The sequence below is a fragment of the Phalacrocorax carbo genome, chromosome 5 (genome assembly GCF_963921805.1).
Source record: "Phalacrocorax carbo chromosome 5, bPhaCar2.1, whole genome shotgun sequence".
Lineage (NCBI taxonomy): Eukaryota > Metazoa > Chordata > Aves > Suliformes > Phalacrocoracidae > Phalacrocorax > Phalacrocorax carbo.
This window is the reverse complement of record NC_087517.1, coordinates 71,815,432-71,839,201: the sequence shown is the minus strand read 5'-3', so window position 1 is coordinate 71,839,201 and position 23,770 is coordinate 71,815,432. Positions and strand designations below refer to the sequence as shown.

General features: G+C 54.4%; 2 protein-coding genes across 7 annotated transcripts; one reads left to right on the top strand and one right to left on the bottom strand.

Annotated features, from left to right (window-relative positions):
* Positions 1-13: 13 nt before the first annotated feature.
* RIC8A (RIC8 guanine nucleotide exchange factor A) lies at positions 14-14,350 on the top strand. Of its 3 annotated transcripts, XM_064453179.1 has the most exons (12): positions 14-307; positions 1,563-1,756; positions 4,813-4,860; positions 7,006-7,154; positions 7,254-7,620; positions 8,256-8,350; positions 9,232-9,382; positions 10,059-10,154; positions 10,439-10,583; positions 11,037-11,181; positions 12,084-12,203; positions 13,078-14,350. In XM_064453179.1, exons 2-12 carry the CDS (start codon positions 1,673-1,675, stop codon positions 13,196-13,198), a joined length of 1,521 nt encoding a protein of 506 aa, XP_064309249.1. In that variant the 5' UTR covers positions 14-307; positions 1,563-1,672; the 3' UTR covers positions 13,199-14,350. The 3 variants fall into 3 exon arrangements, with proteins under 3 accessions (XP_064309249.1, XP_064309247.1, XP_064309248.1); XM_064453177.1 differs by having other exon boundaries at positions 7,006-7,620; XM_064453178.1 differs by lacking the exon at positions 14-307 and adding an exon at positions 754-1,124 and having other exon boundaries at positions 7,006-7,620.
* Positions 14,351-17,128: 2,778 nt separating this feature from the next.
* SIRT3 (sirtuin 3) lies at positions 17,129-23,386 on the bottom strand. Of its 4 annotated transcripts, none has more exons than XM_064453168.1 (8): positions 23,297-23,386; positions 22,265-22,364; positions 21,162-21,359; positions 20,320-20,552; positions 20,058-20,158; positions 19,684-19,845; positions 19,046-19,255; positions 17,129-17,302 (listed from the first exon to the last, which is right to left on the bottom strand). In XM_064453168.1, the coding sequence occupies exons 1-8, from the start codon at positions 23,337-23,339 to the stop codon at positions 17,282-17,284; spliced, it is 1,068 nt and encodes a 355-aa protein (XP_064309238.1). In that variant the 5' UTR covers positions 23,340-23,386; the 3' UTR covers positions 17,129-17,281. The 4 variants fall into 4 exon arrangements, 3 of the variants coding, with proteins under 3 accessions (XP_064309238.1, XP_064309239.1, XP_064309240.1); XM_064453169.1 differs by lacking the exon at positions 23,297-23,386 and adding an exon at positions 22,479-22,502; XM_064453170.1 differs by lacking the exon at positions 23,297-23,386 and adding an exon at positions 22,442-22,456.
* Between the last annotated feature and the right edge of the window lie 384 nt (positions 23,387-23,770).

The window sequence follows — 23,770 nt, the reverse complement described above, 5'->3', positions numbered from 1 at the left end:
GGCGGCGCTGCCGTGTGGCACCGGGACCCCTCGAGCCTGTGGCTCCCGGCTCCGCCGCCCGTCCCCCGGCCAGCCCCGGGCGCAAGGCGGCGGCCTCCGCGGAGCCCCCTCGGGGGAGGGCCGGGGCCAGGAAATGAGGCAGGAAGCCGGGGCGGCGGAGAGGAAGGTAGCGGCGCTTCCCTGCCCGCCGCAGCCCGCCGGCCGCCCCTCTCCCCCGCCGGCGGCCGGGCCCGGCTGCCGCCCCCTCCCCGGGCCGGCCCGGCCCCAGCCCCGCCGCCCCGGCCCTCCGAGGGATTACGTGCCGCAGGTACCGCCCGCGCTGCGCCCGGCCCTGCTGGGCCGAAACAGAAAGGGCTTGGAGGGGCTTTGAAATGTGCAAAAAAATAATGGTAGGGGAAGGAGGTGACGGTGTGAGGAGGGAGCTGGGGGTGTGGGGGGGGAGTATGGCAAGTGCTGCCACCTGCTCCTGCCGTTCCCCCCAAAAACCGGCGAGGAGTCGCCCGGTGCCCCGGCCCCTCAGCGCCGGGGGTGCCGTGCCGCCTGGCCCGGCTCTGCTCCGCCTGGTCTCGCAGTTTTCCGGCTTTCGTAACGCGGGACTTGCCCTTGCTCCCGAAAAGCCCCTCTTTCTGTGGCTGTGCTGGGGCGGGGGGGGTAACGCGGGGCCCCCGTGTGACTTCCCAAACCCCTGCAGCTCTCGGCACGGAGCCGGCTCCCCAGGCCCTGCCGCCGAGCGCGGCGCGGAGCTACGCGGAGTCTGAACAGATACATGAGCTCACGTACGTACTCAAATTTGCTAGGTTTTCCGTCGTTGGGAGTCACTTCCCAACACTGTGGACTTGCATGGCTCTGTGAGCTCTTAAACTTGTGCCTCTGTCTAAAATAATCTCATCATCCGTGTCTTTATGCGCATCTGCTCATTTACATTATTATCACAAGGCACATTATCTTCCATAATGGTATAAAGACTTGAGCCGTGGAAGCCGGCCATCCCCCGTACGTGCGTTTTTGCCGCATGTGGAGCGTATCTGCCATAATGCGATGCGCAGCCCGTCTCGGGCACTGACCTGCGGAGCAGCGACTGCAACAAAATCCCGACCATCTCTGTCTTTCCACCACCTTAGAAGGTAGCTCCGCCTTAAGCCAGGAGGATGCTTTCCTATCCGTCTGGCTTTCCTCTCCATCCTTGTTACTTCATAGGAATGTTTCTGGATATTTCCCCCCCCCCCCGTGCAGTAATAGAAATCAGGCCAGCCAGGGGAGGAGGAGGCAGAGAGCTATTTCAGGGAGCTGCTGTTATCTGCTCTATGTTAATCCCCTGGCTGGGTGGGGGTAAGGTTTTCCCTGAGTGCTTTACTGGGAGAGCATATATTAAGCATTGAAAATCAAAGAGAGGAAGAAGAGGATTAGAGGGAGAGAGAGGAAGCTGGCTGCTGGTTTTACTCAGGTTATCCATCTGCTCTGTTTTTATGGATGCAACAGCGTGAGCAATTTCACTTGGGGTTTTTTTGTGTTTTGTTTTTTTCCCTCCTTCCTTTCCCCACCCCTTTCTCTCTCATTCTCAGATATCTATGTATCGAGGTCCTTTTGCATCACCGTTATCCAGGAGTCCCGGAAGCCCCTCACTGCCCTTCCTCCGGATTTCATCTCCTGCTGTAGCTGAGCTGTTGAGATAATGGAGCTCAGGACTGTGGTAGCCACTGTGGAAAGCGGGGAGCAAGATACGGTTCTCAAGGTGCTTCAGATCTACAACCAGGAGGTGAGTGAGCATCAAACCTCTGCCTGACGTCAGCTGCTGCCGCTTACAAGCCTGGAAGCAGGTTGGCCATGTTGTGGGATTTCTGTGCCATCCGGCTGTCCCCAGTCTGTCTCCTCTGAGCGCAGCTGTCTGCGCGTTACTGCCATAAAAATGATACAGACTGTTTCATCTTTTACTTGCAGATGGTTTATTGCTTGATGTTTTGCTAGGAAGCGGCTAAGCAGCCTCTCTTTATCTTGGTTCCTTTGTATACTGGAAGTAAAGCATGTAGAAGGGATTTTTTTTTAATTATAATTATCCAGATCCTGGGTAAAACCTGGCAGGGAAATAAACATCAGTGTGAGGACCAAGTAGGAGGAGCTTTTATGTTAAGGCAAGATTTGGAGGTAACAAAACTGAGGCCTGGGGAGGAGCTGCAGGTGAAATGGTGGTTGTGATTTGCAAGTAAAAGATCACTAGAGGTGGATGGGGAGGGGCTGCTGGAATTTGATACAGGTGCCTGACCTGAGGGCTGACAAGTAAATAATGAATACAGAATAATAAAAAAGAAGGTTGGGAAGCAGAGATGGAAGTGCCTCTAGCCTTAAAGTGGCAAAAGATTATCCGTGGGGGTAAATCCCTTTTGAGATAGACTCTGGTTGTCAGGGAAATTTCCTTCAGAGAGTTTCCACCAGGGTAGGGCTGGCCCTGCAGATCTCTGTGACTCATTCTGCACCATTCTTGAGTAGGTAGGAAGCTAGCGGGGAAAACCTGTGAGTATTTTGCAGGAGTGTGCAAGAGGGAGAGTGTGCAACTATATCGAGCAGTCAGTTTTCAAATGGGAGATACTAGCGAAGAAGGAGCGGGTCCCTGCTAAAGACAGTCCGCAGGATTAACATCACCTACAGCAGGTGTAACGCTGCAGAAATGAGGAGTGCAGAGTTTGATGTGTAACCAGCTTAAGGCATCAAACCAATGTTTTCTGCTGCATTCCTCCAGCTGGGTCCTTTGTCGGTGTATCAAGCATAGGAAACTTGTGAGAATGTCGGTGGGTTTGCTAGCCTCTCTAGAAGAAATGGAGCAATCAAAGGGGATTATGAAACTGCAGATAAACTATGCATCTTCCTTGCATCATTTTTTTTACTGTAAAAACTGATGGTACTCTATCCTTTTTCTGGTGGTATGTTTTAATTCACTGTTGTATACACGGTCAACTTTTGATTGCCAGGAATAAACTACAGCTAAAGCAAACCCACAGGTATGGCAAAAATACACACGAATGAGTTTGCAGGAGCCTGCAAAGAGGATGTGATGGGAAAAGAACAGGTGCTATGGCTGTCTGCAGAGCGCGTCGGTTCCAGGGCTGAACTGCCAGTTCCTCATAACGTGGTGCAGCAGCAGCCTATGCACGGGGCAGCTCACAGTGCTGAAGCACGAGAGGGCAGCCCCTGGCACAGCACTCCCGGAGCGCCGCTGTCCTGACGCCACACCTGAGGTTTATCAAGCGGCATGTTGGCATCGCTTTGTCCATCAGGGCTTGACCTAAGCTAGAAAGACCAAAGCCATCCCTGAGATCTTGGTGACTGTGACGCAGCCAAGCTGCAAACGGATTCTTCTACTTTTAAGCAGACAGGAATTGGCAGCATGTAAAAAAAGGTGGTGAACAGCAGGGGAGACTGCTCCTCACTTTGCAGAGGGAGTGAGTCAGGGAGCACCTGCGATCTCGAAAAGCTCAATGCAGTCAGTCCCGGGTTTCACTGGGCAGGAGATTGGGTAGAGTTAGGCAGCTGGACAACACATAAGGTGATACAGTGGGAGACATACTCTGGACTTACTCTCCAGCTGAGTTTAAGATGATTGATTGTGGTAAGACTAATTACCATCACTGAGCAGCTGCATAAGCAGTGTAACTCAGTAACAGGTGACAGTGAGTACTGAGAAAATGATGGCAGAATTAAGACACAATTATATCTGCATATCTCTATCTATAGATATAACTGTACCCATACAAACACTATTAGTGTTTTATAAATTTTCATTCACAGAGCTTGGACCAAATGCTCTCTCGGTGTAAATCCGGAATGCATCGTTCACTGGAAAGTGCTGCTTTTCACCAGGGCGCCTGTGGTCTCCTGTGCTGTCCAGTTCATTGGAAGCAGATGTAGTCAGAAAGGAGACTGTCCATCGAAGAACAGCCAGAATAGTGAGAAACACAGAAATGTTTCCCATGAACCAAGAGCAGGACAGTTTATTAAGGAAAGGGACATGATGGGAGTGTAGAGGTCAGGTCTCTCTTCTTTGAAGAACAGGACCTGAATAGCCACAAGGAACTGTTCATAAGTCGCAAGAGACAGTACTTTCGCTCAGGAAAAGGAACAATAAATATCGGGGGACAGATGTGTGGGCGCAGCTTGGTAGTGTCACTGAGCAGAGGAATTGCCAGATATTAGAGGGTATTTGGATTGTGACAAATGCCCACTTCACTGCTGCAGTATTTAAAAATAAGTCCATCTGTCAGATGGGCACAGCTTTGGCCTGTGGCAGGCAGCCTCCACCGTAGAGCCAGCAGAAGAGGGCAGTGGGTAGTATTCATCACAAATGTTTTTCAAGGATGGAAGAGAAACAGAGGCCCCCAGAATAGTGGGGTTCTCACTCAAGTAAAGCACTTCAGACCTGGTGGGGTGGTCCATCTCTGTGCTTTTCAAACCAGGTTCATTGTCTCTAGTTGTGAAGCACATAGTTGGAGTTGCCCAAGTAGGAACAGTGTTGGAAAGAAAGGCAGGACTGAAATGAAAGCCTCAGTGGCAGGAAAGTTTTCCTTTTGTCTCATGCCTCAGGAGCTTGTGCTGCTTGTTACAAACCCCACAAATATCAGAGACTGCTCTAAGCGCTCCTTGCCATGCTGATTCCCTGCCCTGGTGCTGGTGGGGTCTGTTCGTGAAGTTGTGCTTGCTTCTGCAGTGTGTTTCCAGACCTGCTGCTTTCCAGCTGGATGGCCCTTTGCTGCCTGGGGGGAACAGTTTTGTGGATTTTTAACATGTTCGTTTATTTTGATAATTTCTGTTTCGTCCCCACAGAAATCTCAGTGCTTCACCTTTGACGATGAGGAGCGGGAAGAGAGGAAGGTAAGCATGCTCTTTGATTTCTTCTTCTAGTCGGATGGGTAAATCTGCTGTTCCATACTTGTGCCTAGCAGGGCTTGGCAGTGGCAGCTCCTACAGGGAAAGAAATAAGTGGTTTTTCATTAACTTAGTTAGGGAATGGTGTGCTCAGAGCATCTGCCTCCAGTTTTTCCATCAGCAGCTGGTGTTTTAGGATAAAGATCAGCATTCTTCCAGCATTAGCAAGCCCTCTGGGTCGCGTGGTGCATATAGTCTCAGCCACAGATGTGTAAAAAGTGTGATCTTTTGTGTCTGTGGCATGAGTCTGCTAGGCAAAGATCATAGCAACATGCAAGCCTCTAGAGGGTAAGTGTTTTTGCTGTAAGCCAGCTGCAGGATTTGACCCAGGCTGTATTAACAGATACTTTAAGCTGGCATAATCTGGCGCTTAATGGAAAGAAACACTCCTGCCTGTTCATTTCTACTCTTGCAGTTCTTCCGTGCCAAGGCAGACCTTTACATGGTTGGTGGGCTGATCTGCCTAAAGAATAACGCTTTTTTCCTGGATTGTTTTCCAGCTGGATCAGTTTTGTGTCCAGTTCATTAGTTGATTGTGCTAATGCCTGTGTTAGCACATCAAGTGTGGGCCAGGCATCCAGGGTGGAGAATGGGACCGCTTCTGTCCATGCTGTTGCCAACTAATGCTGGCATGAAGGTGTTCCGGGTACAGCCTAATGCATAGGACTGGATCTCACAAGATCCGAGCTCTTTGCCTTGCACTGACTTGCTGTTTGAGCTGGGACAGTTGCACAGGCCGTGGATTCAGGCACAGCCCTGGGGTGCTCCACTTTTGGGGTGTATGTCATGAAATATGAACTGAGCATCACCATCTAGTTCCTGGTGCTCAGTTGTTCTGAAGGTTTAGCCCTGGGCACATGCTCCGAGATCTCTGTGACCCGCGTCAGTCAGAGACTTTGGTTACTTACGCCTGTATCTTTGACTCCTGTGTCTGTCCCCTCGTATGGAAGAAGAGGAACGACTGTACTTTCTCACTTCTCAGGGGTGAGGTTGTGGGGCGTAATTCATGAGCTAAAGCTTGTTATGTTCTGCCAGTCTCGTGTTAAGGACTAAAATTCATTTTTTTCTTCATTCCTTCCCTCAGTCCTTTTATTATAATGAAGTATAACCAATTAGGCTGTGTTAAGCCAGTTACACTAAGTGATCGCAAACCTTGCAATCTTGGATTCCTTCATGCTTGTAATACGCGTGGAAAGACGTGTGCTCTGACATGGTGTTATGGTAGAGAGATCTAATGAGATCTTACCTCACCAAGGTGTGAATGTCTATCCAGTGGATTGCTGGGACACATGGTTCAAACCAAGCTGCGCTTGGCTGAATGAAGCATTACCTTTGCTCTTGTAATCTTCAGTTGCTTGCCGTCGCAGACGGTGCTGTGATCCACAAGGGTCTGTTGCGAATTGGTGTTAGTGGAGTTCTGCTGGTCTGTACCTATTGAGGATCTGGGCTACTAGATCTCCAGACAGCACTGAGGTTAAGGGAGGTACTACTTATTTGAATCTCCTGAGGTCTTTTCACCTCCTTTCCTAGGGCATCACATGCTCTTCTTGCCTCACTTAGGTCCTTTTGCCCTCCCTTGGTATTTTTCTGATGCACCTCTCAACCTTTTCGGTCTGTTTCTGGAGCACCCAAAGCAGATGCCTCCCTAATCTTAAGGCTCTGGGTGGGAACGGAGAACTTCTGTTGAATTGGTGGTTGTTCTTTAGTGAAGCCATAAGGGGCTTTTTTGACCTGCCCCCTCGTAGCTTAATGCAGCTGTCAAGTAAACTCTGTTAGCCCGATCCATCGTAACCGTGGGTGAAGCTAAAATATGCAATAGCAGCAGTTGCCTGTTCATACTCTGCCCTGACATCTGATACCCTCTCCCAGCCGTTCTTTGTTTCGTGCTGGGTGTCCTTGCTCAGACTGGGTCAGGATCAGATGCCAGAGCCAAACGCTTCCCGAGTGTTGCCGAGTGCACGCCTGAACCAGAGCTGTCAGCAGGCCCATCTCTAGGCGACGCTCGCACTTCCCAGGGCAGAGCAGTACAGGGTGGTGGGGAGCACTGTGAAGCGTCAGTGCACGAGGCATTGCTTGTTCCCAACCGCACAGAAAATGGCCCAGCTGCTGATCAAGTTCCTGGAAAGAGAGCTGCAGCCATCCTGCCAGGTCACGTGCTTGGAAAGCATCCGCATCCTGTCCCGGGACAAATACTGCCTTGACCCTTTCACCACCAAGGAAGGCCTGAAGACACTCTCCAGGCATGCAGGCATTGATTATTCAGAGGAGCTCGTCCGGGAGGTCCCAGACTTGGATGTAATCCTGGAATCCCTCAAATGTCTCTGCAACATTGTCTTCAGCAGCCCTAGGGCACAGGAGCTGACAGCTGAAGCCCGGCTGGTGGTGGGCCTGGCCAAGCGCATCAAACTGTACAACGAGAGGAGTCTTCCTCATGAGGTCAAGTTCTTTGACCTGCGTCTCCTGTTCCTGCTGACGGCGCTGAGAGTGGACATCCGACAGCAGCTAGCCCAAGAGCTCAGGGGCATCAGCCTGATGACAGATACCCTGGAGCTGACCCTCGGTGTAAAGTGGATGGACCCCTATGAAGTTGCCACCGAGGAGGGACTTCTCCCCCCTTTGCCTCGGCAGGAGACAGAGCGAGCCATGGAGATCCTGAAAGTGCTCTTCAACATCACCTTTGATTCCAGCAAGAGGGAGGTGGATGAGGTAAGGTCCTTGGGTGTCCCACCCCACTGCATTTGCATGTCTCCAGGCTGTGGTTTGACTACTGGTTTTCTCCTTTTGCATCTCCTCGTATTACGTGCTGGCCCTCACGCAGCCCCCGGGTACATGCAAGGATAGCAAGAGACTCCTGTGTCCACACCTTCCTCCCCAGAGCACTGCCTCTATCCAATGCATCATTAACCCTTAAGACTTTTAGAGCATTGAAATTTAAAAGTTGGGCATTTTTCCTTCTCAATGACATGATTCGTTGTGCAAGTGGGAGAGCAAAGCCCCCAGATAACTTGCTTCTGAGTGTGGCCTGGTATTCTTTCACCTTCTGGAGGTCAAAGGAAGGTGTGATGGAGAACATCCCTGGTCAATCCATGGGCCTGTTCTGGGGGCTCTTCCAGCCCTTGTCTCAGTGTCGTAGAGTGAGGGGAAAGGTATCGGGCAGCAGGAAGACTATGGGTTGACCTCAAAAGGAGAATCGAGAGGCTACTTCTACTTACACACCCTGCTGCCAGTTTTCAGGCTGCTGGAGGGGAGGGATGGGACTGTGTGCTGCAGGGGCAGCAGGCTCTGGGATGTGGAGGATCCCCTGTCCTGATCAAGGTTTTTGTTTTCTGTCTTGGGGCCAGGAAGATGCTGCTTTGTACCGGCACTTGGGTGCCCTCCTGCGCCACTGCCTCATGATCTCTGCTGATGGAGAGGACCGGACAGAGGAGTTCCACAGGTCTTTCTTAGTTAACTAGGTCATGATCTTCACTAGAAGCAGATCTCCTCAAGGCAGATCCTGCCTCACCTTGGCATTAACAGCCTCTGCTTGTTTGGTGATGTCTAAAGTCACTGCTGACAAGCAGGCATCTTTGGCTTGGCCTGCAGGTTCCTCCTGCTGCTAGAATTCAGAAATGGCCCTGCCCTTCCCACAGTCAAATTACGTGCGCTAATGCCGTGGCCTCCAGGTCGACAGGAGAAATGTTTTCTCCAGGCCTGGCCGCCCCCCAGGGCCACGTTCAATATCACATCAGGGCTCCTCAATGGTGCCACCCACTTTGGTGGGCAACTTGCAAGAGCAGGTGTTTGGGACTTTTTAATTAAAGAGTCCATGGGCTGGCCTTAATTAACTGTTTGTCTCTTGAGCCAGCCTGAGAAAGTGTCTGCGTCACACTGCTGAGCATTGTTGGTCCAGGGCTGTCAGCTCTGAGCAGGTGACACCATCCTGTCCCTGAGAAAACCATGGTCAGAGGAACCCTAAGCAACGCATTGCATTGACCATCAAGGTGAGAATGAGTGATGCAGCAGGAGACCCTGCAGACAGGCCTTGGACAACCCAGAGCGGTCCTACTTGGCTTCTGTGTCAAGGCGCATGGTTTCTCAGTTGTCACTCAAGTCTCTTTGGACTCCTGGCAAATAGTTCAACGACCCAAAAAGCAGTTTAATTTATTCCCTTTCAGTGGCGTGAGGAGCTTGGGATGCAGCCCAAAGACAGCTTGGATCTCAGGGTCCTCGCGCTCCTGGTAGTTAGTAATGAACCTTCATTTCTGGAGAGCTGAAGAACTCCTGTGAGCAAAGGTCCGTGACTGTGTTCCCTTCTCTTCTCTTTCATGTGTTCAGTCATACGGTTAACCTCTTGGGGAACCTGCCCCTGAAATGTCTGGATGTCCTCCTGACCCCAAAAGTCCGGCCAGGCTCGCTTGAGTACATGGGTGTCAACATGGATGCAGTCAGCATCCTGCTGGATTTCCTAGAGCGGCGCCTGGACAGGGTAAGTTGAGAGGCTGCTGTGTGAGTTTGTCACTGCTCATTTTCACGAGTTCACTGCAGGGCACCTTTTCTTCAGCCTATATTTGTCCTTGAAAAGCCCAGTGCCAACATCACGGGAGCACCAGCAAGGCATGGTTAGTTCGGAGATACACCTTTGTGGAAGGGGCAGTTTTCAGCAGAGGCAAAGCTGTTATGGTTGGTAGGATTAAAACAACATCTGTCGGCTGGGAAGGTGACTACGTCATTGCTTTATGGACTGCAGGTAGTGAGGCTGGTGAGCAGCAGATGATTAGCTGGGCGACTGGAATATTGGTGCTCCGTTTCACTCAATAGTGATCTGGTGGGTGGCTTCTGGAAGCCTGAAGCTGCATTATTTTCAAGCTGGCTGTGGTTTTTTAGTCTCTGGAATTATTCCACAGGGCCTCCAAATTTTACTGCAGCTCTTACCTACTCTGGATGCCCTGCGCAAATATTTCTAGCACTGCTGTACCACAGGGCAGGGCTTGGAGAGCCATGCTGCTTGAGGAGTGATGAAGCACTGAAGTTCCTCCAGCAGAGGCTGGAAAGCTTTGGTGTCCATCTGTTTCCCTGGTGGTCTGTACTCGCGTTCTCTACTACAAGCCAGATGAGTTGAGCTTGGCGTGACTGATGTGTTTATTTTGTGGATGCTTCTGCAGGGACACAAGCTGAAGGAGAGTTTGACCCCTGTTCTGAACCTGCTGACAGAGAGCGCCCGAGTCCACCGCCAGACGCGGAAGTTCCTGAAGGCAAAGGTATGCTGTAGTTCAGCCAAAAGTTGAATGATGCTGCACTGAGAGGAGAACAGCAAACTGCCTGATTATTGCCATCCTTCAAACAGACCTCCTCTCTCTCTCTACTAGGTTCTGATGTATGGGTGGATGAGGCCTTTGGTACCCACAGTGCTTTTTCCACATCTCCCACGCTCTGTGGATTTATTAGTTTTAGCTGATCTGTAAAATGCACGTATGTTTTTCCCCTGTCTGACCTGCTGTTGCTGTTCCAGCTCCACTGATCGCCCCTAACTGTGGCTTTGTAGGTGCTGCCACCGCTCCGGGACGTGAGGAATCGGCCGGAGGTGGGGAACTCGCTGCGGAACAAGCTAGTGCGTTTGATGACCCACATCGACACCGATGTGAAGCACTGTGCGGCAGAGTTCCTCTTCGTGCTCTGCAAGGAGAGTGGTGAGCTGCAGGGGCTTCTTGTGGGCTTTGGTGACAGGGTGTCCTGGAGCCTGGCCTCTGGGCAAGGCAGAGAGCGTGGGATGGGTGACAGGAACTTCTGTCTTCCCTTGGGCCTGATAAACTGAGTAGGGAAAAGTGGAGAGTATCCAAGTGCTCTGTGGGAGGGAGCTGCTGTCTCATGCCAGCAGGGTGTGAAAAGCTCTGCTGGAGGACACCTCAACACCCTGCAGACAACGTGGCCTGTGTTCAGACCCCCGCCCTGTGGGTGTTGTCCTTGCCATTCCTGGTACGTAGCGTGGGAGCCTCGCTCCCTGTCAGAGTTCAACGAAGTGCTGGTGTTTCTGGGTCTCCATGGCCTTGCACCAATCTTGCTGTTGGGGCACACAGGAGCAGACAGGGCTGGAGAGGCAGGAGGGGAAGCACAGGTTGGTCTCTCTCCCCTTCTCCCGGCAGTGTCGCGGTTTGTGAAGTACACGGGCTATGGGAATGCAGCTGGGCTCCTGGCAGCTCGAGGCCTCATGGCTGGTGGTCGGGAAGAGGGAGAGTACTCAGAAGATGAAGACACAGACACCGAGGAGTACAAAGAAGCAAAGCCCAAGTAAAGAAATCTGCTCCCTCTCTATAGCACCCCTTTTCCTACACTTTCTTTCCACTCCTGCTTTGTCCCTTTCTTCATCTGCCTCCCTGCTGCCTCCCTTGTCGTGCTCTTTCACACGTGCATTTCCTTCTGCATTACTTAGCAGTTCCACCCCCTGCCTGTTCCTTGGGTGAAAAGCCTCTGTGGCTGAGCTGCTCATGGTGTGGCTGGTCATCTGTGCATATACTGGGTCCCTGCAGCTGGGCACAGCTCTAGGGCACGGGGGGTTCCTTCAGCCAGAGCCCATTCTGCACCAGGCCTGTTCATGGCACATCTTGTACAGTGGCACACCATTACTCCTCTCCGTCTCCAGAGCCCTGTGCTGCTGGAGTGAGTTGGATTTTTCTTTTTTTGGGTTTTTTTTCTTTCTTTGCCCGCTAGTTGCGTGGTGGTAACTTGAGGTGAGGGGTGTGCAGGGAGAGCTCTTGGATTGTGCTCAGCTGTGGGTCCTGTACTTTCTTGCATCCTCTTCAATGTGGTCTGCAGGTTGGGTTTGGGCTTTTTTTTCCTGTGTTAACTTTTTGCCTTATGACTTAAGAAGAGGGAATAAGTGTTGTCTGCCCTTGTGCACCTGGTGTAAAACTATGCTGTGGAATTGGCAGGATGGGGACGTTGCTCACCCCAGAGAAACGATAAGGATCTGTAAGGGGAGATGACTGTGCATAGGACATACAGAAAAAGGTCAGACGCACCGTGTTGCACTATGATAGCACTCAGGGCTAACGAGATGAGCAGCAGTGACAGCCAGCTATGCCATTGTGTTCCTGTGCGCAGCAGAGGCAAAGGAGGTTTTTAAACAGCCCTTTGGTCACTCCTCTGCTTTACCTCCATCCTCTGCCCCTGCCTCACTATTCTTCTTGCAGCATTAATCCTGTGACGGGACGCGTCGAGGAGAAACTACCCAACCCCATGGAAGGGATGACAGAAGAGCAGAAGGAATATGAAGCCATGAAGTTAGTCAACATGTTTGACAAATTGTCCAGGTACTAGAAAATTGTGTATGTTCATGTCTGCATTAGCGCCTGCGTGTCTGTGACTTACATTTATCACAGACCTTTCTTTGAATGTGTTCCCAAGGCTGCCACTAACAGAAGGGATGTAAGAGAGAGAGTGGGGGAGATACATGGGGGAATACTTCCTGAAGGCGGGCTCTGTTATGTGCAGGGAAAGGCACTGCAAGCCCCACGCACCTCTTTGGCATGATGGCATGCTGCAAAACTGCTCTACGTGCCTGTGCTGTTTCCAAGCATCTGCTGTCTCACTGGCTTTGGCCAGGTGCTCAGTAAGAACAGCAGCCGCTGTCCGGGCAAGGCTGCTCAGTAGGAAGCAGCGTTCTGGGGACAGATGGCAGCCAGTGCCACCAAGTCCGTTTCCCTGCAGGAGTGCTTTCTCCGGTCATCTTTCACCCATCATTAACAGGTGCCACAGAGAAGAACCCAGAGTCTGACAGCTGAGTTCAGGCCACCCCCAAGGGTGGGAGGGAAAAGAGCAGCACGTTTATTGCCTGTATTGCCAGTGTGTGTTAGGGGGAGAGGAACACTGGTGCCAGCGCTAGTTTTCCTCTGGCAATCCTGTACCTCACGGGACAGGACCCTAACACTGAGCCTGTTCCAGGGAACCTGAGAACAGCAACACTTGTGGAACATGCTTCCAGCCATTGCCTCAGCATGCTGGAGGCTTTACAGCTAGAGCTGTCCCCCACTTCTCAAAAAAGGATTCTTGGTGGTGGGCTGGGGTTGTGCTGGGCTGCCTCGGGGCAATTCCACGAGCTCCGCATTTCTGCTCAAGTACTTGTCTGCTCCTGCAGTATCTGCTACAAATTTGTGTTGCCTTCCCCCCTCTCCTCCCTGGTTGCAGAGAGCAAGTCATCCAGCCCATGGGCATCACGCCGAGCGGCAACCTGGCCCCCATGGAGAACGCCATCCGTGATATGGCCGACGAGAGGTCGTCTTCCGACTCGGACCTGGGGCTGGACTGATCCAGACCTCTCGCCCCAGCCTCGGAGAGCTGGGGAGCTCCCATCCGCTCTCCCTCCAGAACTGGTGCTGTACCCAGAGGCTAGAGCTGGGCCAGGATTCTCCCTGTGGGATCTGGATCCAGCCTGGACCCCTCGGAGTCCACAACAAGGAACACCTCCTGCCTCCTTCCCAGCTCCATAACCACCTCTCCTTCCAGAGGGTCCTATGGCCTCGCTCCACTTTGGTCTCTCCTGTCGGCAGCCGTGAGGATTTCAGACTCCAAATTGCTTCCAGGACTTTCCAGTAGGATTTTTTTTTTCTCTTTAAGTACGTGATGTTTGCGAAGGAGGGCGGTGGGGGAGGATCTTTCTGTCACACCATCAGGGTTTAGCAATCCGCGGAGCATCTTGTGTACATGCTGACGCTTGTGCGGCCGCTCGTCGGCGCGCGTGGCTGCGGGTGGCCTGCCCTGCGCGTGGGGAGCCGCTCCCCAGACACGCAGGTGGGGAGGTGGGGCTGCAGGAGAGGGGGCGAGCGGTTATTCACGGCAGTCCGTGGGGAGTGGTGTCTGCGGGGCGTCTCGGCACGGCGCATCCATTTCATCAGCGGGTAGCTGTACGTGTGCGTGCTGCGTGTGGCTGTGAGCGTGGCGGTGTCTGCAAAACCAGGAGTGTGAGGACTTAGGAGCGTGTATGTGAGTGCAGAGGGGAGCAGTGGTGTGCATGCTGCAGGAGGCGAGTAAAGCCTCTGTGAGAAGCTTCGAGCATTCCCACCGGCCACAGGAGAGAAAGGCATGGGTGACAGCCAGGAACGCTCTGATATTCAGTCTCTGGCAATGTGCAATGTTCCTGTTACCACCAAGCTTCATTTTTTGGCGTTAGCCTTTCCCCATCTCACGCTTTTGAAATGAAAGGCCAAAATCTCTGCTTTGTCTGCTGCCTCCTCGTCCGCCTTGGCTTTCCCACAAGTCCACTGCCGTTTGCACCCAGGAGCTGGTGTTGGTCCTGTCCTTTGCTGTCACTTAGATTTGTCTATTTTCTGTGTTTTGTTTTGGTTTTTTTTCTTTTTAAAGAAAATATTCCAGTTTGTCTCATGTACCAGAGTTCCAAAACTTATCGGCACAAGTAGGAATGCAAAAGTGATGCTAGAATAAAGAAAACCTGACAAATGGGCGCATGGCGGTGATTCATTGAACGGGATAGCTCTGAGCAAGGACAGAAATACCTTTCTTTGTTTTTCCTGACCGGCACATGGTTCTACTCTGATCGCCCTGGGTTTTACAGTTTTATTTGGGGGGTAAAACTGGAGCATTAAATTGGGGCTAAGCCAGAACCTTTCCCTGCACCTCGACCACCAAGTATAACCGAATGGAGCATCCCAAAGTGGAAGCAAGCACTGAAGCTTGAGGATTGCAGAACAATCTTAGCTCGACCTCACAACATGCAGTTGCTTACAGGACTGTTCATCTCCTTCACAAGTGCTCCGTAACGGTTGAAAATTGTGCACACCAGCTCTGTTTTCTGCCTGTGCAATAGGGATCTGCTGCTCAGCCTTTGCAGGACGCGAGCCAGCCTGGATGACGTTTGGCTGCGTGGGTCGGCTGAGGTTTCCGACTCCCCGCGAGGCAGCGAGTGCCGCGGGGCTGGGGCTCTGGGGCGAAGGCAGGACAGGCCGCCCAGGCTCCGCAGTGCGGCACCGTATCGGACATCCAGGAAACCTGGGCCTGGGAGGGTTTGCGAGTGTTCCTGCCTGTGCATTTTTAGGAGTCTGTGCTTGTTTTCTGAAGACTCTTTCTGTGAGGTGAAAAGCGGAAGGTACGCTTCCTTTAGTTTAGTTCTTCGGTGATTAAGAATTTTTTTAGTAGTTGTGATTAAAGTTCCAGGCTCTCCCAGGGGTACACAATATTTATGTAAAGCTGACCCAGTAACATTCACAGACAGGCTTCTGTCATGAGAATAGCTTCAGTGTATCGCAGCTGGAGTTTTCAGGCCAGCTGCATCTCTCTCCTTTTATATAGTAACTAGCAAAAAAACCCACCCCAAACCTTGTGTACAAAAATGCAGACCTCTGATCTCTTCCCAGCTGTGAAAGCTCTCCGAAGCTTTCCACACATGGGAAAGTGCAGGGTGTATTTTAAATGCAATGCTCCTGACATCTTTGTACTCTAATTGTCTATCGTGCTTAAGCCCCTGACGTGCAACTGCCAGGCCCTGCTTTGAAAAGCCCCGGTGCAGGGGCTGAACTTGGCACGGGGGGCTTCTGGAGTAAGGGTTTATAAACAGGGGAGGGTTTAAAAAGAACACGTTGCCACCATTTCCAGTGTGAAGCAACGTGCCGCAAGGCTGCTGGCGCCCTGCAAAGCGAGAGAACAGCCCTTCTGCTTTCCCCGAGGCTGCGCACTCAAACGCATCTGCTGGGCCGGTCCCGGCTGTGAGGAGGAACACACGGATTTGTTTGGATCGTGTATTTGGACAAACAAGTCTGCTCGTCTGAACGGGAACTTCTTCAAACCTTTCTTCTAGGAAGCAGCTGTCACCAAGCGCCGAACTCTCTGTTCCTGTAGTGTTAGCAGTGGATGTGCCAGGCTTCTGTGGGGTCCCTAGAGCTAGTCTGATTTATAGCAGATGAGTGTGAGGTACAAACACTTCTAATTATATAAACAGATAAGACACAGGACAGTGTTCTGAGGCTCTAGCTTTGCCCTGGGAAGAGCTTTTAGGCGCAGAAGTCGGTAACAGTGTTCCAGTGTTGTGTTAGTAAGACACAGATGTGGGCTCAAATGCTTTTATTCCCTTCGTTTGGGTTTTCTGCATTAAGTGTAACAAATCGGTGGCATAAAGTGCTTTGCATTTTGTGGTGCTTGTTTGGAGCTGGTACTGACTGGAATTGCCTCTAGAACAGTTGCTGTGACAAACAGATGGGTCAGCCAGGGCCACCTGGGTGTCACTTCAATCCCCACAGTCAAATTTGGGTGCCGCACCTGTGATATGCAGAGTATGTCTGCTGGGACACACTTGGGGAGGAGCAGGACCTCACTGCGGTGCTCTGACTGGTACTGCCTCTCCCTGGGACAGCACTTACAGGGAGGAAAGGCACTTGTGAAAGGTTAAAAAGGAAAAAAAAACCAACAAAAAACCAACAGGTGAAAAGGGGTGGTGGGGAACGACAACCCAAATGTATTCAAACACTAGGAAAGGTGTGAAGTTTACAGAAAAACCCTCAGGTGACATCAGCAAAAGAATTAGAACTCTTTTTATTATTAAATAATTAACACTACACTGATTCAAAGCTCTTGCAGCAGCTTGAGCTGGTGTTCCTGAACAGGAATGGGGGACAGGCCCCCATGACAGCATTTGTCCCCTGATTAGCAGATAATTCATCTGAAGAATAAACACTACAAGTCTGCAGCAGCTGAAAGGTTGTAACTGAGGAGGAGCTGTGAAAGGAGTTGGTAGATGCTCAGTCCAGGGGAGGGAGCTGGAAAATTCACTCCAGACCAACGTGATGCTGTCCTGCCTCAAGGCCTGATCTCCATGGCATTTTCAACGCCTGATCCTTGAAAACCAGGGTCTCTGAGACTGGACGGCTCAGGAAGAGGGAGACCCAAACAGCAAGCTGCACGTGCACAGCTCGTCTGACATGCTGGCACGAGCCCACGAGCTCCCGGCACGTACTGGCGACGCTCTCGTGGCTGGACACGGTCAAGTGGTGTGCTGACGGGGTGACAGCCAGAGCTGCGCGAGAGGAAAGCCTCTCCTAGCGGGTGCCGAAATGAGGCCGCTCAGGAGCTACATCAACTGCTCTGAAGTCTCAGGTAGGGAAGCCTTCACGTGCAGAACCAGTTTGCAGCTTGGCGTTGGGGCTTTGCTCCCTTCAGCCTGCCTTCCTTCACGGGCGAAGGCCTCTCTGCTCTGCTCCCACGCCGGCTGGATTGAGCCACGAGCATCCCCACCTCCCCAGCGTGCCAGGCCTGCGTGGATTTGCTGCTGCAGGGCCGGACGGCCTCTTCCACAGCTCCCTGGCAAGGTCTTTCTCTGCCTGTGCTGGGCATGACAACATCTTTTCAAGGTGAACATCACTCCAGCAGCAGGGAGCCAGCTGTCCTATTTGTCTTTTGCATCCAGCTAAAAACAGAAAGACCACACAGTGTTTGCTAGGGTGTTTCAAACCTGCCGGCCCCTGTTAGCTCAGCCAGCAATGCTTCCTAGCACCAAAATCCCAGAGCAGGGAAGAACTTGGTTTTCATGCTTTACCATGTCTGCATTGGCTTTATCCATCAGTGATTTAGGGCAGCACAAGCACTGAACGAGGGGCTGGTTGATCTCATACAAATGCAAAACGGCTTGTGAAAAATCAAAAACCTGACCAAAGGACTAAAAATTCCTATTCACTCCTACCCCATAATCTGATGGAAGTAACAACAACCTGAATGTTAAAACTGGAATCCTGAAGCCAGGTTTTCTCTTGGGTCAGAAGTAGTCGTGTACGGACAGTGTATCTGTTAAAAGCACAACGGGCTGCTTACTACGGCGAGTTGGCAGGGACCTATTGCAGACAACAGAGCTGTGCCCACTTGCACAAGCAGAGGAGTTGGCCCAGCCCACACGTTACTACTTCTGCTTAAATTAAAACAAACAAATTTTAAGTGTTTGATGCCAAAGGTGGAAAAAACCTTCCCAGCAGGTCTAAAGTAATGTAATAATTAACATTAGCACTAAACTCAAAGTAATTAAGAATGTGCTCTCCTATAATTTCTCACTTTTGAAGATCTCAAAAGATTACAGATGTAGGAAAAATGGCACAGGGAAATACACTATCAGCAGGGGAAGAGTCGAGCCTTTAGTTAGCAATTCAACGCTGCCAGGTGGAGCAGGTACCCTCAGGCCTGCCTGTTGCTTGCTGCTCATCACGTGTCCGGCCACCGCAGCGCCTTGTTCGGTCTTGGACATGGCACAAGTGGAGCCTCCCTTTCGCTACTACGATTACTTATTTCTCACCATGACTGGAAAAAACACTAGAAACGAAACCAAAGCAATCATGTGAATGTACAGAAAGGAAAGCTCCACTAAGGTGACGCGTGGCTCGGCTCCTCTGTTCAGTTCAGCAGTTATTCGTGTTGACGAGCCATCAACAGCATCACGGGCTCCGGCTCTCAGCCAGGGAAAAGGCTGCATAAAAGGCACCGCATAAGAGCAGCTTCAGCACCCGAGAGGATGCCCCACTGCGTGTCTGCACGCTCAGTGGAGTTTTCCAGCCTCTTGCACACATCTGAGGGAAGCGTTGCCTCAACAAGAGAAGGCCCGTGTTTTGTGCTGAAGTGCAAAGGTGAGTCCCCTGCTGAGTTACGACTGAACTAGGTTAATCTGGTAACGATGACGGGGGGCATTTTCTGGTTGGTCACTTCCAGCTCTAGGAAACTACCTTCATCTATAGGGCTCTTTCAGTGTGTTTGGGAATAAATAAAAAAAAAAAGGTGAAAACAACAGAAGGGTTCTCAGTAATTGGGTGGGACACGGCTTGAAGAAGCGCTAAAGCACTCCCATTCAACCCAAAGTCTGCCATTTTCCATATTTTCCCTCTTGCGCCTGAGGTTGGCAGATCTGCACCCTCCCCTTCTGTACCACTGAAACATTCAGCTCTGCGGCACCTTCGCTGTCAAATAGCACCGACCGTTGGTTTTGGTTTGGTGTTTAACCTTTTTTGCTTTTTCTGTGGTCCTTTTCTCCGAATGCAGACCGCAAGTGTGGCAACGCCTGTGGTGCAAGTCTAACCCCAGCAAGCTCAAGCCTGCTCCCCCCCTAGAATCACCCCAGCACAAGGAACGAAGAGGCCAAGGGAGGGAGACAGGGCTCTGAGCCCCTTCCCACCTTTTCCTTTTCCTTCTGAATTAGTGTTTGCATCTCTTCATTCCAGTCCAGCAGCTCCACCAGCTTCTCAACCCCACTGATCACGTCCCCCAGCTGGGCTATGTCATTGTAGCGTTGCTGCCAGGCGAAGGGTCCTACGAGATCTCGGTTGATCAGAACTCGGGGAACAGAGCTGCGAACAGCTCCTGCCAGGCTGGCAAAGGGCTCCACCTAAAGGAAGGCAACCCGAAGGAGCAGAGAGACACGGTCACCCTGCTGAGGGGCACCGCGGGCATGAATTCACTGCGCACTAAGCCTGTAACTGTTGTGTTGAACAGTTCTCCCACCGTGGGCTAAGCCACCCCAGCTTTAAACAGGGCGTGGATGTCACTGGTTATCTGGTGGCCTTTCCTCAGGTAGCCACAAAACTCATCTCTGGCTCTCCAGGTGCCCGCCTTCACCAGGAGCGCGCAAGGTTTTCAGAGGGTCTCTCAGAGTGCATGCACCCTGTTTCTTACCCTGCCACCTCAAATTTTACCTCGATAACCCAGTTGCTCGCCTTCTCCTCTAAACCCTGTCTCTTCTCCAGAGTCCCCCTCAGGCCCTGTTTTCCGTGTGCCTTTTTCTCCTTGCGAGCAGGGTTTGCCTTAGTCCCAGACCTCCAGGGACGTTCCGATGACGAAAAGCAGGTCTGCCATGGGAAAGTCCGTCACGTGTAGGAGGAAGCGCTGCGGGAGCTCCTCGCCAAAGAACACAATGTCAGGCTTGATGATTCCAGTGCAGACGGGACAGTGAGGGACCTTGTCTGCCATGACATCCCCCTGAAGCAAGAGCACCCAACACCACTTGTTACAGGGCAGCGCACACCTGCGCAGCGAGGTCAGAACCACAACGCATCCTTGCAGCAACATCCAGCCCCAAGTCTGGTCCCCTCCAATAAAACCTCTTGGCCCCGAGGGCAAAATAACAGGCCTGCAACAGATTCTCCTTCTTGCATTAACTTATGTGTCGTTGCCCAGCTGCGACCACTCACCCTGAAGTCCTCTCCTGGGAACTTCCTTCGACAGACCGTACAAGTGGCAGTGGCAAAGGTGCCGTGGGCTTCCACCAGTCTATCGGGAGGGATCCCAGCAACTGGAACACAGCGTGTGGGAGAGGACCAGCTCAGCGTGAGGTGACTGAACCAGAAACTCCACATTCACTGGGCATTTCCCCAATCCTGCCTCCTAGTCTGCTTCCTACCCTCATCTCTTCCCAGTGCTCTGCTGCTGAGAGATGGGGAACAGAAAACTCACCTCTCTCCAGGCCATCAATATTCTGGGTGTAGAGGCGCAGGAGGAGCCCTTTGTCGTGCAGGAGTCTCAGGAAATAGTGAGCATAGTTGGGTCTGTAGTTGCCAGGGTAGAGCTCCTTGGCCAAAGTGAAAAAGGGCTTAGGATTGACAAAGAAATACATCAGTTCGAAGATGGCTTCTGGGTAAGGGATGTCGTACTGCTCAAGGTTACTGTAGAGACCGCTCCCTGGGGACCTGCAGAGAGAGAAGAGTGGGGCTCGTAGTCAGAGCGCAGGAAGAGATACCACCCACCACAGGGCCAGACCAAAATATGACAGAGCAGGCAGCCAGGTCCTTGGGCTCTTTCTGGCTCCTTTGTACTGTCCATTGTGTGTCAGGAGAGCAGCTGAAACTACCTCTGCACAGACAGAGAACCTGCCTCGCATCCCTGCTCTACTGCCTCCCTGCCTCCCAGCTGCAGAGGTATGCCCGCCATCGGAGGAAGGGCAGGGCCACACTCGCCTGTAGCTGGAGCGTCTCGAGCCTGCGCCATGGCCACGTTGGCTCTTCTCTGGTGGCCAAGATGGTGCAGGGAGTGGAGCTGCAGAACCGAGCTACAGGCATGACTTAACCATCCTGAAGACCCAGGCCAAGGAACAGCCCCAAGTCCGACTGGTGATGCCAGCCTGCCTTTGACTGGAGAAGGAGGATCAGCAGGCACGGAAACTCCTGTGCCTAGTCTAGACTCACACTGATAAATAAAATGGAGGGGCAAGAGGAGCAGCAGGCACCAGCATTATCTAAGCTGAAGATCTTGGGCCTCCCAGCTCTAAAAAAGGACAAAAGAAACGACGGAGGCATTACCTAAAATCCGGGATGCCGCTGGGGGTGCTAATCCCAGCGCCAGCCATCACCACCACTCGGCGACACTCCTTCTTCCGAACGAGCTCTGCCACATCCCGCAGGGTGAGCTTCTGCTTCCCACCGTCATCTCCCCATCTGCCCACTCCTAAAACAGCTCTGGCAGCAGCAGACAAAGAGAAGGGCCTGGTCCCTTGGATCCTGCTCGGAATGGAGAGAAAGCACAGCAGGTGGTGTACTGACAGCGACTTCAGCTGAAAACTGCTCACGGGGAGGAAACCACCTCGAGAATTTTGCAGAAAGCTCTTCAACTGGCAAGGCTGCGTGCTAGTACTTAACAAGGAGAAAGCTTAACCATTAGCCTAACCCATACCCCAGGAGCAGATGATACCTTCCATTGCGCTTTTTTATGCGGATCTGAAAAGACCACATCACTGGTACCACTATGAGAGGGGGGGTTTTTGGACAGGGGGTGGACACAGGGCTGTCGGAACAGCAGTGCTGGGACTCACAAGTCTCACAGTCGATTTGCTCTTGGGATAAGGAAGACTTTTCTATGTCCTGAGTTTCAAGAAGTTTCTAACAGGGTGATGCGGTCACCTGGGACAGTGCTGCCCAGGCTAGCACAGGCGTCCTCCTTGCTCTGTGTCCCCCGGGGGCTCTGCCCTGATGGAGCCCTGCGTGCACAAGCGAACGCCTGAAGGAGCCACAGGCCGGCACCGGGTGCAGGTGGGGCAGAGACCGGCGTGCTCATCCGCCCGGCCCGCCGGTGCGGGGCGACACGAGCAGCCCGGGGAGGCCGCGGGGACGCGAAGGGCCGAGAGCTGCTGCATCTCGGACCGAGCGGCGCCGCCTTCGCAAGGGCAGGGCCCTGCCGCGCCAGACCAGCCTCCCGGGGAGCCCAAGCCACAGCCTGGCAGCCAGTACCCTCTTGCACGGAAACCGCTAGTGTTTCTCTGGCAAAGGCCGTGCCCCTGCGCTCCCGGGCCAGCCTGGCTCACACAGGAGGGGGGATGTCCCCGGCCCCGCGCCCTCCTACGAGCATCACCGCCCCCCCTTGGGCCTCCCGGCGCGGCGGCCGGGTGCGCCAAGCCGGACGGCCCTACCTCTGTCCTCCGGGGTCCGCGGGGCAGCGGGAGAGCCGGGCCGGGCCCCCCGGGGCACCGCCGCCATCCCTGGGGCCGCGCTCCCACAGGCTGCGCCAGGCTGCAAGGAAGCACAGGGCGGCTGCTGAGGGGGGCCCGGCGGCAGCGGCGCCTCCCCGCCGCCCCCCGGGGCCTCACCCGCCGCCAGCAGCCCCCCGCACCCCCGGGGCCTCACCCGCCGCCAGCAGCCCCCCGCCGCCCCCCGGGGCCTCACCCGCCGCCAGCAGCCCCCCGCCGCCCCCCGGGGCCTCACCCGCCGCCAGCAGCCCCCCGCACCCCCCGGGGCCTCACCCGCCCCCAGCAGCCCCCCGCACCCCCCGGGGCCTCACCCGCCGCCAGCAGCCCCCCGCCGCCCCCCGGGGCCTCACCCGCCGCCAGCAGCCCCCCGCCGCCCCCCGGGGCCTCACCCGCCGCCAGCAGCCCCCCGCCGCCCCCCGGGGCCTCACCCGCCGCCAGCAGCCCCCCGCCGCCCCCCGGGGCCTCACCCGCCGCCAGCAGCCCCCCGCCGCCCCCCGGGGCCTCACCCGCCGCCAGCAGCCCCCCGCCGCCCCCCGGGGCCTCACCCGCCGCCAGCAGCCCCCCGCCGCCCCCCGGGGCCTCACCCGCCGCCAGCAGCCCCCCGCCGCCCCCCGGGGCCTCACCCGCCGCCAGCAGCCCCCCGCCGCCCCCCGGGGCCTCACCCGCCGCCAGCAGCCCCCCGCCGCCCCCGGGGCCTCACCCGCCGCCAGCAGCCCCCCGCCGCCCCCCGGGGCCTCACCCGCCGCCAGCAGCCCCCCGCCGCCCCCGGGGCCTCACCCGCCCCCAGCAGCCCCCCGCCGCCCCCGGCGCCTCACCCGCCGCCAGCAGCCCCCCGCCCCCCCGGGGCCTCACCCGCCGCCAGCAGCCCCCCGCCGCCCCCGGGGCCTCACCCGCCGCCAGCAGCCCCCCGCCGCCCCCCGGGGCCTCACCCGCCGCCAGCAGCCCCCCGCCGCCCCCGCACCCCCGGGGCCTCACCCGCCGCCAGCAGCCCCCCGCAGCGCCGCGCTCCCCGCTCCATGGCCGGGGCCGCGCCGCCGCTACCACAATGTCCCGAGTAGGCGCGCCCTCCCTCGCTGCCCGCCGGCTCTGCCGCTACCGCAATGTCCCGAGTAGGCGCGCCCTCCCTCGCTGCCCGCCGGCTCTGCCGCTACCGCAATGTCCCGAGTAGGCGCGCCCTCCCTCGCTGCCCGCCGGCTCTGCCGCTACCGCAATGTCCCGAGTAGGCGCGCTCTCCCTCGCTGCCGCCGCTCCGGCAGCCACCCGCCGCCCCCGGTATCCCGAAGAAGATGGAATTTTCCCCAAGCAATAACACTGAGCCACGTGAGCCGGGCAAAAGGGGATTTGGCGCCAGAGAAGGGAGCCGAGAGCAGAGGGAAGCATTTGTCTTACGGCTGTAGCCTTGAAGAGAGCTGAGAGACTGACGGAAGGGAACGTCCCGCCTCAGACGCC

Bases quoted from the DNA above. Each gene is read 5' to 3' on its own strand.
- RIC8A (XM_064453177.1), top strand. From the start codon at position 1,673: ATGGAGCTCAGGACTGTGGTAGCCACTGTGGAAAGCGGGGAGCAAGAT. The intron at 8,351-9,231 runs GTCTTTCTTAGT...TCATGTGTTCAG, and splicing joins CGGACAGAGGAGTTCCACAG to TCATACGGTTAACCTCTTGG. The intron at 11,182-12,083 runs GTAAAGAAATCT...TTCTTCTTGCAG, and splicing joins TACAAAGAAGCAAAGCCCAA to CATTAATCCTGTGACGGGAC.
- SIRT3 (XM_064453168.1), bottom strand. From the start codon at position 23,339: ATGGAGCGGGGAGCGCGGCGCTGCGGGGGGCTGCTGGCGGCGG. The intron at 20,553-21,161 runs GTAATGCCTCCG...CTCTCTCTGCAG, and splicing joins AGCGGCATCCCGGATTTTAG to GTCCCCAGGGAGCGGTCTCT. The intron at 17,303-19,045 runs GTGGGAAGGGGC...TTCTGTTTTTAG, and splicing joins TTCAGAAGGAAAAGGAAAAG to CTGGATGCAAAAGACAAATA.